This window comes from Bactrocera dorsalis, chromosome 4 (genome assembly GCF_023373825.1).
Source record: "Bactrocera dorsalis isolate Fly_Bdor chromosome 4, ASM2337382v1, whole genome shotgun sequence".
NCBI classification, from domain to species: Eukaryota; Metazoa; Arthropoda; class Insecta; order Diptera; family Tephritidae; genus Bactrocera; species Bactrocera dorsalis.
This window is the reverse complement of record NC_064306.1, coordinates 61,148,176-61,162,194: the sequence shown is the minus strand read 5'-3', so window position 1 is coordinate 61,162,194 and position 14,019 is coordinate 61,148,176. Positions and strand designations below refer to the sequence as shown.

General features: G+C 32.2%; 1 protein-coding gene across 1 annotated transcript; it reads left to right on the top strand.

Annotated features, from left to right (window-relative positions):
- Positions 1–211: 211 nt before the first annotated feature.
- Positions 212–13,987, top strand: LOC105229745 (alanine--glyoxylate aminotransferase 2-like). Its single transcript, XM_011210179.4, has 4 exons — positions 212–654; positions 3,553–3,671; positions 12,330–12,564; positions 12,633–13,987. Exons 1-4 carry the CDS (start codon positions 566–568, stop codon positions 13,639–13,641), a joined length of 1,452 nt encoding a protein of 483 aa, XP_011208481.1. The 5' UTR covers positions 212–565; the 3' UTR covers positions 13,642–13,987.
- Positions 13,988–14,019: the final 32 nt, after the last annotated feature.

The following is a 14,019-nucleotide window of genomic DNA, read 5'->3' as shown; positions in this document are numbered from 1 at the left end:
GTCACACACACACACGTAGAAAGTCATATAGAACGCTTGCTGGCAATAAAGCGCGCGGTAACCGGGCCTGTCTGTCGGTTTGTTTGCGCGCCCGCCTGCCTGTGTGTATGTACTTGCTAAGTGCTTGGCCGTCTATCGCTCGCTGGCTAGCCGGGCCTGCCTGCCCATCTGGCGCTAAAGGCAGCGGCACATATAAAAACGCTGGCCGGCCGCACCGCATTCGTCATTCACTGGCAAGAAGCAAACCCAAGCAGCTGAGTGTATCGTCGTCAGCGGACAAGTGCCACTAACGGAAGAAGAACAAGACAAGAGAATTTTAGCGGCAAACACACAGTCGTATCTACTACAGCTACACACATACATATGTTAAGGTAACAGTGTGTGAAATCACGCGAGTCATTTGACGACTTCGGTGCAACGGCAATTTTGTAAAATCAGTTGTTGACAAGCTGTGAGCGCGTTAACAGCAATTTATTTTGTTTGAAAGTAAAACCAAAGTGTTTTGTATTGAATTTATTAAGTGTTTTAAGTAAAAGTTCTGAATTAAGTAAAAAGTTCCTTAAAAATGTCTTTCACACGTGAACAACTGGAATCGGCGATGAGCGAGAAGTTGTCCAAGTCGGACACCATCAAATTGCGGAACAAACACATCGGGTAAGGATGACAAATTTTTGCTTAAAATATATTAAATTAAGAATATATTTTTATTATTACTTTTTTAATTTTATTTTAATCATGAAATTTGTTATGAATATTCTAAGTGCCTAAGTTAATGAATTTAATTCTAAAATGTACAGTTTTGACTTCAATAATATTATGTGTCTAAAAAACATTAAAAATCAAATAAATCAATTTTTTAAGTGGTTAAATTTGCGCATAAACAATAAATTTTGCATAAAAGTTTTTGAAAAGTGAAAATTTAATATTTAGTAAGAACAACAATAATAGCAATCACTTTTTTCTTCAGTAATATTTCGAATTTTTTCAACGATTTTTTTTAATAAAAACTCCAATTTTTGAAAAAAGCTATTAATTTTTTAGAAAAATTATTGAAAAATTCATATTTAATTTATTTTGATTTTTAATAATATTTTGATTTTTTTCCAAGAAAAATTATTTCGAAAATTAAATATTGAAAAGATATTTCGAATTTTTAAGGAAAATTTTTAATAACAAAAGAAAATTTTTGAAATGTTTTACAATGATATACAATTTTTAGCGAAATAATTGAAATATTTTTAATTATTCATTCCAAAAAAAATTCATGAAAACATATACTACATATGTATGTATGTACATATTCGAAATATTTACAAAAAAACAAAACTTTTGAGTAATATTTTGAAATTTTTTTAAGAAAAAGTTTTTTAAAACAAAATATTGAAAACATTATTTTTAAAGAAATTTTTTAATAAAAAAACGAAATTATCGATTTTTATTATTATTTAATAATTAAAACAATTTTAACTTATATATCATTCCAATTAAAATTAATGCAGACTTTTTCAAAATATTTTGAAAATTTTTTTTTGAAATTTTTTAGTTGCAAAAAAACGAAATTTTTGAAATATTTTGAAATTTTTTATTAAGAAAAATTATTTTGAAAATAAAATTTCAATATTATAATTTTTAAGGAAAATTTATGAATTTTTTAAATATTTTGAAATTTTTTGTTAAGAAAAATTGTTTTGAAAATAAAATTTCAATATTATAATTTTTAAGGAAAATTTATGAATTTTTTAAATATTTTTTTCCTTACTTATCACTCCAATTAATGTTCAAATAATTTATTATCCTAATACATATTTATATTTAAATTTTTTTAACAAATGATGTTCTTATAATTTAATTTAAATTTAATTAATTTTAAAATATTTTATTTTAATTAATTTTTCACTTCTTAGTTTATTATTTATTTTAATAACTTTTTTTCGATCCCTTCAATGGTATCTTAATTACAATTAACCGCAATATCCACTCACTTTCATTAAAAAAACTGCAAAACTTTTTAAACGCGAATTCGAAGAACTTTTGTTTGTTGTCTACATTAAACACCCCAAAGTTCATGCAGACAACAGCAAACACAAAAGTAAATACATACAAACATATGTATGTATGTATACAGTTATGTTTGCAAGCGCTGCTTAAGTGCATAAGCATGACACTCACTTCGTGCGCTGATTCGTGGCACAAGGTCGTTGCCTTGGCAATTTCATTATCAAGGTCACCGGCGGCGCCAAAAGTACTGCTTGCGTCAAGTGGACGCACACACACAGCCTGGCGACAAGCAGCCTCCTCGTGGCAGGCACAAAAACAAGCGAAAGCTATTTTTCAGCTAAGCTCTTGGCGGCATCCTTTGCTGCTGAGCTTGTGTATGAGAGGTTTATATGCATGTATGTATGTATGTACATGTCCCTATGTCCTTATTTACTCTCACGTTTAGATTTATTGAACCTTAATGTTGGCAGTGTGCTTGCTGCTTGGCAAGAGTTCTTCAATTTAGCTGCAAAAAACTTTAATATAATATAATTTTATTAGTAAAAAAAAATATTTTTTAATTTAGAAATTTTTTAACTAAAAAAATAAAGTTTTTTAAATACAGAAAATTGTATTATAAAAAATATTATTTTGAAATTCAGAAATTTTTTAACTAAAAAAAAATTAAATTCTTTGAATTCAGAAAATTTTATGATTAAAAAAAACATATTTTAAAATTCAGAAAACTTTATTTTTAAAAATATTTTTTTAAATTCTGATAATTTTATTATAAGTTTTTTTTAATTCAGAAAATTGCTTATTAATTTTTTTTTATTCAGAAAACTTTAGTCTAAAAAAATTTTAATTTCAGAATTTTTTTAACTAAAGAGATATGTATTTTTTTAATTCAGAAAATTTTGTAATTTTTGTGTTTTCAAATTCAGAAAAAGTTTAAAAAATTTTTTTTTGAAATCAGTTTACTAAACAAAGAAAATAAAAAGTTCCACTCAAGAATTTCTAATTTTAGACTTTTTTGCAAAGTTCAGAGATAATAAATCGGCTGATAAGCGTATCTGGTTTCAGAACATAAAAATTTATTTGCTTTCAATTTAGAAAATAATTGTTTATTAAATGATAATAACAAGCTAATTTGGTACTAAGAAACCATACGCTTGGCTTATCAGCTATTTACGAACATTTGTAGGTGTTAATTAACGGTACTGCGTGCAAAGCTTGCGTCACATAAACGTAGTTATAGTGGGTTGCCACCAGCAGATGACTTTAGGCTGTTGTTGTTAGTATCGAAGTCTGAATTTCAAGTGCTTAGAAGCAATCCGTGACCGACCCTCTTTTTAGTCACAAATATTTTGTATTATCAATTATACATATGTATATAGTAGAAATATTACGTATACGCCTATAATACATACAAATATACATACATAGATAGTTAAATATGATATAAGTTAAGTTATTCTTACTAAATTAGTTGTTGAATTCTCTTTTACAATGCAACAATTACAAATAATGTTTTTTGTTTTTTGTTGCTTTTCTATGTTATGTTCCAAAAAACAGCCAAGCCTGCCAACTGTTCTACCGTTCTGATCCATTGAAAATTGTGCGTGGTCAGGGCCAGTATATGTTCGATGAGATGGGTACTCGCTATTTGGACTGCATCAATAATGTGGCGCACGGTAAGTCAAAAGTTGAAAAATATGTAAAAAATTACTAATTTATGTTTGGAAATAAGAGAGAAATGTTGGAATTAAGTGAGAAACATATTAAAAATGAAAATAGTATATTAAATAAATTTGAATTATAGCTCAAAAAATCAAGTATGCGGGCAACTATACCCAGTAGCCTTGCATAATAGCGATGTTAGGCAACAAAAAATATCGTGCTGATTAATTTTATTCCCCGCTTTTATGCAAATATTTACTATTTTCAACAAAAAGTTTAACAAATTGTAGTAAAAAAATCATAAAATATTTTTAATAACACATTTCATGGATTACCTTGCAATTAATTGATAATCTTAAACGCTGAAAATGTCTTTGAACTTTCTTTTATTACTGCCCAATAGACTGACATGCTTTTTAGATAGGCTTATCAAGTCATAGAACAACAATATACATACAAAAAATTAAAATAAAAATTAAGTTGCTATCAAGTATTTGCCTAATTTTGGCTTTTATCGCTAGGTGACCACTCATTATTTTTATTGAGGTTAAATTTTGATTGATCTATTTTTAAATTTTTTGCGATTAATAATATAACACGATTATTTGAAGTGCAGAGATTAGTACCTGTTTTGTGATTGTGAGTAATCTATTTTTGTTTTCTTCAAAAAATACTTATAAAATTTGGTTGATTACGTCTCAGTGCTTACTTTGGATCGGTTTTCTTTTATTTTTAAAATAGACGAATAATAGATTTAAAATTTTCTAAATACGACTTTTCACTCAAGGTTTCTCTATCAAAAGTAAAAATTAGTAGCACGATCACTTACAATGATCCCTGAGAAAATTTTGTTCATTTTTTTTTTTGGAGAAACAAAACCTTCAGCTGTGTATATAAATGAAAAATCTGGAATGACGGAGCTGACGGGATGGAGCTTTGATTAAATTGTGATCAAGAAAATTTATCATTGCTGATCTTCAAAAGATCAGTTTTCAAACGATTTATTTCCAGTTCCTAATTTAGTTAGTTATGAAAATGTATTCATACCCATCGATATCACCTAAAATTGCAATAAAAATGATCGTGAAGATCTCAAAAAATATTTTTTGTACAAAGATAAGAAAACTTGTGTGCTAATATTTCAGTATTATTAAAAATAATATTTATGGCAAAGTGATAAGAGCTATTTCTCCTCCAAGCCTCCTGATCAAGGCAATTGATCGTCTAATTAACCTCCTTTCATACATACTGCGATGTTTCACCTGATCAGCAGGTTCTCAGGTCAGAAATTTTTGGTTTTAAGCTCAATAAACAACCAAAAAAACAAATAGAACACAAATATAGCTTCTTCCCTGTTCTTTCTTAAATAATTTGCCTAAATGGTATTACGTTTTGGCGCGTCAGTGGCATATCATTGCTCAAAGTCACTTTGCTTCAAGGTCTTTGTAGCGCAGGAGCAATCATTATGCATCTATACATTTAATTATGTATGTGTGTGTGTGTTTCATATCTCCTAGTCGCCCGACACCTGGCAATGCACCAAATAAACTGCGCGTTTCGCTGCTTGGGAGCTATTTTGTTTTGATAAGATTTGAAAACAAATGACAGCGCAGAATAGATGTTTACTGATCATGCATTGCATTTAGATAATTGCATACATACTAGTACAAACAAAAACAAACCAAGGGCTGATAATTGAACTCGCTACACCTGTGTGTGAATTTTTTACATAATGTTAGATAACTTTAAATTTCTGTTTACAAAATAAAAAATATTTAATGTCATAAAACTGCTATATTTAGCTGAAGTTGTTACATATTTACGTTCCTCACTTACATCCATATTTTTACAACACGTGCAAGGAAATTTACATAAACACAAAGCCACTCAATGACTCGGTCAAAACACGTGATCGCTCGCCAGTCGTTTGTGGTGCGACCACTTCACAGTGGAATTGTACCAGGCAGCAAACGAGCATATCAATATAAACCGAAACAGTAAATATTTGTGCTGACACTGCACAAATTCATATCAATTGATTATAAATATTACAAAAACATGTTTGTTTGTATGTATTTTTGAATGTAATGATGTAAAAAGGGCAGCTGAAAAGTCATAACAATGGGACAAAAACAAAACTGAAGCATGAAGCTAAACAAATATTTATTAAAGGCCATTCACACCAGACATTTTCACGTTTTGTGTGTACACACATACATAAAAACAATTGTATGTTTGTTGCTTTGTGGTAATTTTGTTTTTGCAAATATTAGTGCAGTGGAAATTACCCATCCGTTGCAAGCCGAAAAATAAGTGATGCTTCAAAACAATAACAATTTTTAAGCAAAATTCACACCTAGCATAAATACATATGTGTATATGTTCGTATGTTGTAAAATTTTTTGCGAGAAAAACGTACAAAAACGTCACAAACAAAAGACGTGTTGCCACCACAGCGAGCGATCGCGTAAACGCGTGCAAAGAATTCGCGTTGCCAGCATGTGTGGGCGTTGACACGCCGAAAATGTGTTTACGGATATTCTTTTTTACAGCACACAGATGTACATTTGTACTTATGTATGTGTGTTTGCGTCAGTCGAACTAAAAAGTAAAAGTTGCTGATCCAAAGCGGTGCTGTTCGCGTGCTGGTTTACCTGTTAACTTGCTGACGGACGGAAAATACCCAAAAGGAATTTTTGTAAATTTGGTGGATTTGCTTGCACGTGCTTTTATTGCAGATACATACATACGTGAAAACGCGCAAAATTGAACAATAGATGTATACTGCAGACTGGTTTTGAAATATTTTTGCATATTTTTTACTGATCTCATTTTACTCGTATGCATATTTGAGATAATTATTTTTGAAATATTTAATTTTGAAAATTGAGATTTATTTAGAGAATAAATAAAAGAAATATGCTTTAAGTTTAGAGCTAGCTATTTATATCAAATTTATATCCATTTTATACCAAATTCATATCAATTTTTTACCCAATTTATACCCATGTATGTATATCCTTTTGACTTTTAATCCTTTATCAATTTTAAATACTTTTAATTTTCTTTACACTTTTCGACAAGCATTTTACAAAAAAAAAAAATAACTATTTGAATAAAACTTTTGTGTTAGATGGTGTTGGCTAGGAAGTTTACAATAAATTTGTATGAAACATAAAAAACTAATTTTATTTGCACTTTAGTAAATCTCTTTAACAAATTAAATTTCTTACAATACCTTTTACTAAACTCGGCTGATTTTCTGCTCCATTTAATTATAAATCCAAAAACCTTAATTATTTGAAGTTTTCACATAGATTTTGAGCTTATGTAAAAAAAAGTCTATAAACAAAAGTTATACATCTTTTTATTACCGACAATATTGTCATATAACTTTTTTCTATAAGTCCCGTAGTTTTGCCGGAAAACGGGTTAAACCATTCTTAACCCTTAAAAATCAGCCCTACCCCCTTCTTTTACTTGACTTCACATCGCCGTTATTTTTCGCTTATTGTTTGTTATTTTATCTTTTGTTTCGGATGGGTTTCATCTACTATGAATTTCATTCTTTTTTATCAATTCATCAAATGAAATTTTTAAATTTGTAATGCTTTACAATATCGCAAAGAGAGTAAAAAATCTCAAAAAAGTAAACACGGAAATAATTTAATATTTTCAATTAAATACACTTGCGTCATAGGTATGCACGTCCACAAAATATTTTTTATAAATGATCTTGCATCAGCGACAAGCCTCTCCCAGCTACAAATTGACGCAATGACACACACGTCGTAATATCTCTGAAAACTTACGTCAATGACAATAAAAGTAATTTAGTGTCAAGCTGTGAATCTGTAAGATACTACGCAGTCAGAATCAAATTAATACCGAACATGCCGTTATGCAGTCTTCAAGGCATAACAATTTATTTTTATTTTCCTACAATATATTTTTATAAGCAAACTCATGGACAATTTAAAAATAGCGCAAATAAATAGCGCGACTTATCAGCTTAGGTGCAAAGTAATCACGTTTCGCAGTTCGCAAGGGTCACATAACTAGTTCGAGCAGAGTGACAACAATTAAGCAATTGCGTTCTAATGAAAGCGACTGGAGTGCCTCAAATATACTTAAGTACATATGGCATAAATATTTCCTTATCAGCAGGCAACTATGAGCTTTTGACAGACAGTCTCAAAAATAAAAGATTAGTGCCACTAAATTCAACTACTTCAGTGATCGTCGCAACACACCTTCTACATGTACTGCCATACTTACATACATACTTACATATAGTACATACATATCTATGTATGTGTGTATGAGGCTTTAATTACTTGCCAGGCAAGCATGTGCGCCACTTACACGCTTCGTAATCGCGTGTGGTTCACGTGAAGAGCGCGTTGTTGTCGGCCGAAGTGACCCTCAGGCGTGCAAGCTCTTACAGAGGGGTGGGTCCAACAGACATGTGCTGTAAACATACTTACTTACATACAAGTATGTGCTATGTCATGTAATTCGCTGTAACTTTGTTTGTTGTAAGCGCCGAAGCGGTTGAAATGTGGGCCAGCAGCGGCGCTAGAGACGATTACGGCGTGTAGAAGGTCGTTTATTAGCACGATCACATCGCTCAGCTGTGAGATTGTGTGTATTTTCAGCACATGCCCAACTTTTTATGAGATTTGTAGTTTAACAAACTTCAATTTGCGCGCTCGTGTTCACTTTTATTTACAGTTAGCAAATTTATATGATCACCGATCGCCTTGAGTGCTAAAATTAAGCACAACAACAGCGCTTGAGCTTTGTCACTTGACAGACTTTTGTTAGAATTTATCAATATTTACATACATATATAAGGCGATAATGGCGCGTTAGCACAATGAGCTTAAGATACACACACCCACACAGTTGTAGATATTTATATTTGCACTGTGCCAGCATTTCTTCACGTGATCGAGCGTTCAATTTGCATTTGGGTTATCAGCTGTTGCCGGCTTTTGGCGCTTTGTGTTGGCGTGTCGTGATATCTCTAATCGCCATTTGCAAGTGTAATTGCTCGCCGAGATTGCAGCTGTCGGAATGACTTGTAAAATGTTACGCAATGCAAATGCAGGCAATACTTTGTATATTATTTGTTTGGCTAATTGGTTAGGGTTAATAAATAATATGACCCATTTATTATCGTTTTGCTGCAGCAGCTGATTAAATCTGTTGCGAAAGCGTAATTGTCGCCAATGCTTATGAATAATAATAATATAAAGTGGGTGTGTGGAGGGAAGACAATGTTAAGTGGTTGGAGGGAGACCTTGCTTTCTTTCTTATTGTAACAATTTAGACTCAAATCAATGGAAAATTGAAACTAAATACGTAACAGAGGCTTATTTCGAATATAAGCTGGTTGAAAGGCGATAATCAAGATGTGGGCGTATTTGGGCTGGCAAGTAGGCTCATAGCTCATAGCGACTACTGAAACTTCAATACCTAACGTGTCATTCATAAGCCCTATTTCTAAGAAAGGGTTGAACGATTTGTTCATTAAAAGCTCAATAAAACTTTAACAGAAATTTCGAGTAGCACTCTTGGGTAACTAACCCTCCTTTAACCGAGAGTTAGCTTGCAGGTCCATATGTAAAGCTAATTATAAGTTGTGGGGATATACATATGTACGTATGTATGTAAGTTTCCTTAAATATGATTCGAAAATAAGCGAGTAGAAAGCTATGTATGTACTGCGAAAATTTTGAAAATAAAGATATTTATAATATTTTGTTTTAGAAAAAAAATGTTTTTTAGTTAAGCCTACCAACTTTTTATTAAAAATGTTATAAAAATGTTAATTCGATTTCTTTCTACAACAAATAATTTTTATCACAAAAGAAAAGAAATAAACTATTTTTCCAAAAAAAAAATTTTATAAAAGAAAATCAAAATTTGTTAAAACTTTTTTTCCAAAAATATTCCTCCAAAAAAAATTTCAAAAAAGTTTTTCCAAACAAAAATATTTTTCCCAAAAAAATATTCCCAAAAAAAAAATTTTCTCCAAAAAATTCAAAATAAATTTTAACAAATTAAAATTTTGTTTTTTTTTAATATTTTTCCCAAAAAAAAAGAATCCAAAAAAATTTTTCCAAGCAAAAATATTTTGCCCCAAAAAAAAAAAAATTTATTTAGTTTTAATAAAATAATATTTTAACGAGAGACTTTTGACCTTCTCCGGAATGATGATATTTTTACAATTTTGTTTTTCAAGATAAAAATATACTTGAAACTGCCAATTTTTATATAAATATTATAAAGATATTCAAAATCTTTTTGCCAAAAAAATATTTTTACCCAAAAAAAAGGTTCGAAAAATGTCAATCGTTACTTAAGCAACCTCCAAAAAATTCCCAAAAAAAATTTCCAAACAAAAAAAAAAATCCCAAAATGCCAAAATTTTATATAAATATTACAAAGATATTAGAGTTATATATTTTTCCCAGAAAACAAAAAAAAATATATATTTATTTTTATTTTTATTAAAATAATATTTTTATGAGATTACTCAAAAATTTTGGTCATCGAAGCTTTGAAATTGCCTCCTAAGAGACTTTTAGAACTGATATAACTTAGAACTTTTGCTTTGAACAATTTTTAATATAGAATAAATTTTCTATATGTACATACATATGTATATCCCACCGCCGCCAGTCTTTCAAATCCTTCTTCCCACTCCACTTATGAGGAATATTTATCGTTATTTAAGCAAACTCACATTTCTGCTTATAAAAACGAGAAACAGGTCTTATTTAATAAATCCATTTGGTGTAAAATAGTCTTTAGAATTTTCCATTAAATAACAGCTGATAATAAAAGTAGCTTAACAGACTGTTTGAAAAGTAAACATACAAATAATCAACAGTGCACACACTCGCAATGGTGCAAACTAGAAATCCTCTACTACAAACAGCTATAAATACAACAGCATTATTTACCATATTAAGTAGTTCGAAAACATGTGTACAACTGTTTACACGAATGTGTGTACATGTGCCTTAAGCTTATCACTCGTTTAATATTTCCACACGAGATGTTCACATGTTTTCTGAAGTCCACAACTAACGCAGCGACAGCGCTGCGAAAAGCACGCGAGTCAAAGCGCACATAAAAGCACGATCGCGCTGCTCGGCATGACTCGTGAGGCGCTGAACGTTATGCCTTGATATACATTGTATGTATGTAAGTAGTTGTGAGAATCCATAGAGTAGCAAGCGGGGTAATTGAAAGTGAGTTTCGTTTGTATACAGTGAGTGTGTGATTTCAGAAGGAGAAAAGCAGAAAAGTGAGGCGATAAAGGGGGCCTGCGCATTGAACGCAACGCTAATGATCGGTCGACGCAGAATAATTTTGCTAAAAATAAAATTTCAAAAAAAGACAGCATATAGTTAATAGGAAGCACTTTTTCAGATTTGGAGAATTTTCTTGTTTACTTTCATGCGATCCGAGCATTTGAGTGACCAAGTGATCATGGCTGTACGCATAGCATGAGCTACTGTTGAGCATTTATTTGTTGTTGTTTAGCGGTGTTTATTTATTAACTTAATTAAGCTGTCGTTATCATCAGCAGAGCAGGGTATCGACGGAGAGAGGGAAGGGAACTGAACTGTGTGCGCTTGGAAAAATACTTGACGTAAATAAATATTTGAAAATCGTGTGCAGCAAGTTGATAATGGCGATCGCATGCTTTTCCTACGCCAGCACGTTCTGGGGGTTATTAGAAGGGGTATTACTGATAGAGCTGTTCAAAGTTCCTCAATACTAGAGTAGAGATAGTAGAGCAATTAATTGTTGTTATTATTTTCAAACAGAAGTGGGTTATGATATAAGGAGTATATGAAGTTGACATGGAAGGTTACTTGTAATGGTTATAAGAAACAAAATGATAAAGTTGAAGGAGGGACCTTGCACAATAGGTTGATTGATATGGAAAATTAGACATATTTTTATATTCTTGTTGAGTTTCCTAATCGAATATAAATTGCCACAATTTTTTTAAATCTAATAGTTTACAATTTTAAAACAAGTGGCAACTCTGGTATTTTTTCTAAGATTTATTTTTCTTAGCTCGATACTGGTATTTTAAAAAATTTCCATTCTACAAATTTTTTAAGTATATTTTTTAACAGGTGGCAACACTCCTAAAAAATATTTTTAAATAAATGCTGTTTTCATTATAACTTATATTAAAAAAAAAAATTAATACTATACATTTTTACAATTTTTTTAAACAGGTGGCAACATTTGTCCAAATTTTTTTAGATTCTTGCTTTTTTAAGGGCTTCAGTTTAATAATTATAATATATTAAAACAAATATTTAATCAAAAATTTTAAAAATATCATACATAATTTTTAAATCAGGTGGCAACGTTCCAGAAAAAAATTTTCAACTGAAACTGTCTTTAATATTTGATACCCTTTAGGTAATAGATAAATCATCTTAAAATTTTTTGTAATAAAATTTTGCAACAGGTGGCAACGCCTAAAATTTTTATTTTAAACTTTTCGAGTATAAACCAAGATAGTAGTATCCAAAGTCATCAATTATTTAATTTTAGCAAAATTTACATTTAAGAAAGTTACATTACTTAAAGACATTTATTAATCTTCTCCTTTCTACTCCCTTTCATTCCAGTCGGTCATTGCCATCCGAAAGTGGTGCGCGCTGGCAGCCTACAAATGGCCACCATCTCGACGAATAATCGTTTTCTACACGACGAGCTCGTGCAATGCGCCAAAACGTTGACCAGCAAAATGCCCGGCGATCTGTCGGTCTGCTTCTTTGTCAACTCCGGCTCGGAAGCCAACGACTTGGCTCTGCGTTTGGCACGCAACTACACCAAGCGACGCGATGTGATCACACTCGATCAGTAAGTTTGCCAAAAATTAAACAAAGCAGATTATAAACTTACTAACTCTTTACTCTTTTTCCTTACAGCGCCTACCACGGCCACTTGACCGCCGTTATGGAAGTCTCACCGTACAAATTCAACCAACCCGGCGGTGAACCGAAACCCGACTATGTGCACGTTGCACCCTGTCCCGACGTCTATCGCGGCAAATATGTCGACAAAGAGCATCCTGGCGAAGATATGGCCGAACTCTACTGTGCGCCCATTGTAGAGGTATGCAAGAAATTGCAAGCTCAGGGTAAGGGTGTAGCTGCCTTCATCGCTGAGAGTTTACAGAGCTGCGGTGGTCAAATCATACCACCAGCCGGTTACTTCCGTGCTGTGTACGATGCTGTGCATGCCGCCGGCGGTCTCACCATCGCCGATGAGGTACAAGTCGGTTTCGGACGTGTTGGCACACATTATTGGGCTTTCGAGACGCAAGATGTTGTGCCCGATATTGTAACGGTCGCCAAGCCAATGGGCAATGGTCATCCAGTTGGCGCTGTGGTCACCACACCAGAGATAGCGCATGCCTTCTACGCCACCGGTGTGGCCTACTTCAACACCTACGGCGGTAATCCGGTCTCTTGCGCCATTGCTAACGCTGTAATGCGCGTCATCGAAGAGGAGGGTCTGCAGGAGAATGCACGCAGTGTTGGTGATTATTTGTTGAAGAAATGTCTTGAATTCAGCAAGGAATTCGACATTATCGGTGATGTGCGTGGTGTGGGTCTCTTTGTGGGCATTGAATTGGTGAAAAATCGTGAGACCCGCGAACCGGATACCAAGTCGGCGCATTGGGTTGTCAATCGCATGAAGTCGCTGCACAAGGTGCTTGTCTCCTCCGACGGTCCCAATGACAATGTGATCAAGCTAAAGCCACCCATGTGTTTCAATCAGGAGAATGCCGATCAATTCCTGCAAGCTTTCCGCGAATGTTTGGCCATGCTCGTGAAGGAGGGCAACGATGCACACTTCATGGTCGGCGCTGATGCCGAGCAGAATACTAGCACGATGTTCGAAAATCGTCAACGGCTCATCAAGTCGTCATAAGGTCTACCTTGTGGCTTTTTCTTGTGGAGGGAAGTGGGGTAGTCAGTTAAGCGCTTTAGTGGAGTGAAGTGTGTTTGTTTTCTAGGATATAGCATAGTTAGTTTAGATATTTAGCCAGATCAATATTGGTGCCATTAGTTTAAGTGTAGATCTATGAATATTCAACATTTTTTTAAAAAGTTAAGTTATATAACTGTAATAATTGGTTATATATGTATATGCTATAAAAATCTGTAGAGATAAAGTTTAGAAAAGTTATTTACTTGTCTTATATATAATATAATAGTCTTTAAGCATGTATTAACTATTTAATTAAAGTAAAATATTTATAAAAAAGAATTTAGTTAAGCGTATTTGTGAAAAAAATATATTTAAAGT

Coding starts and splice junctions, on each gene's coding strand:
- LOC105229745 (XM_011210179.4), top strand. CDS start 566: ATGTCTTTCACACGTGAACAACTGGAATCGGCGATGAGCGAGAAGTTG. Junction 3,672..12,329: donor CATCAATAATGTGGCGCACG/GTAAGTCAAAAG, acceptor CTTTCATTCCAG/TCGGTCATTGCCATCCGAAA. Junction 12,565..12,632: donor GATGTGATCACACTCGATCA/GTAAGTTTGCCA, acceptor TTTTCCTTACAG/CGCCTACCACGGCCACTTGA.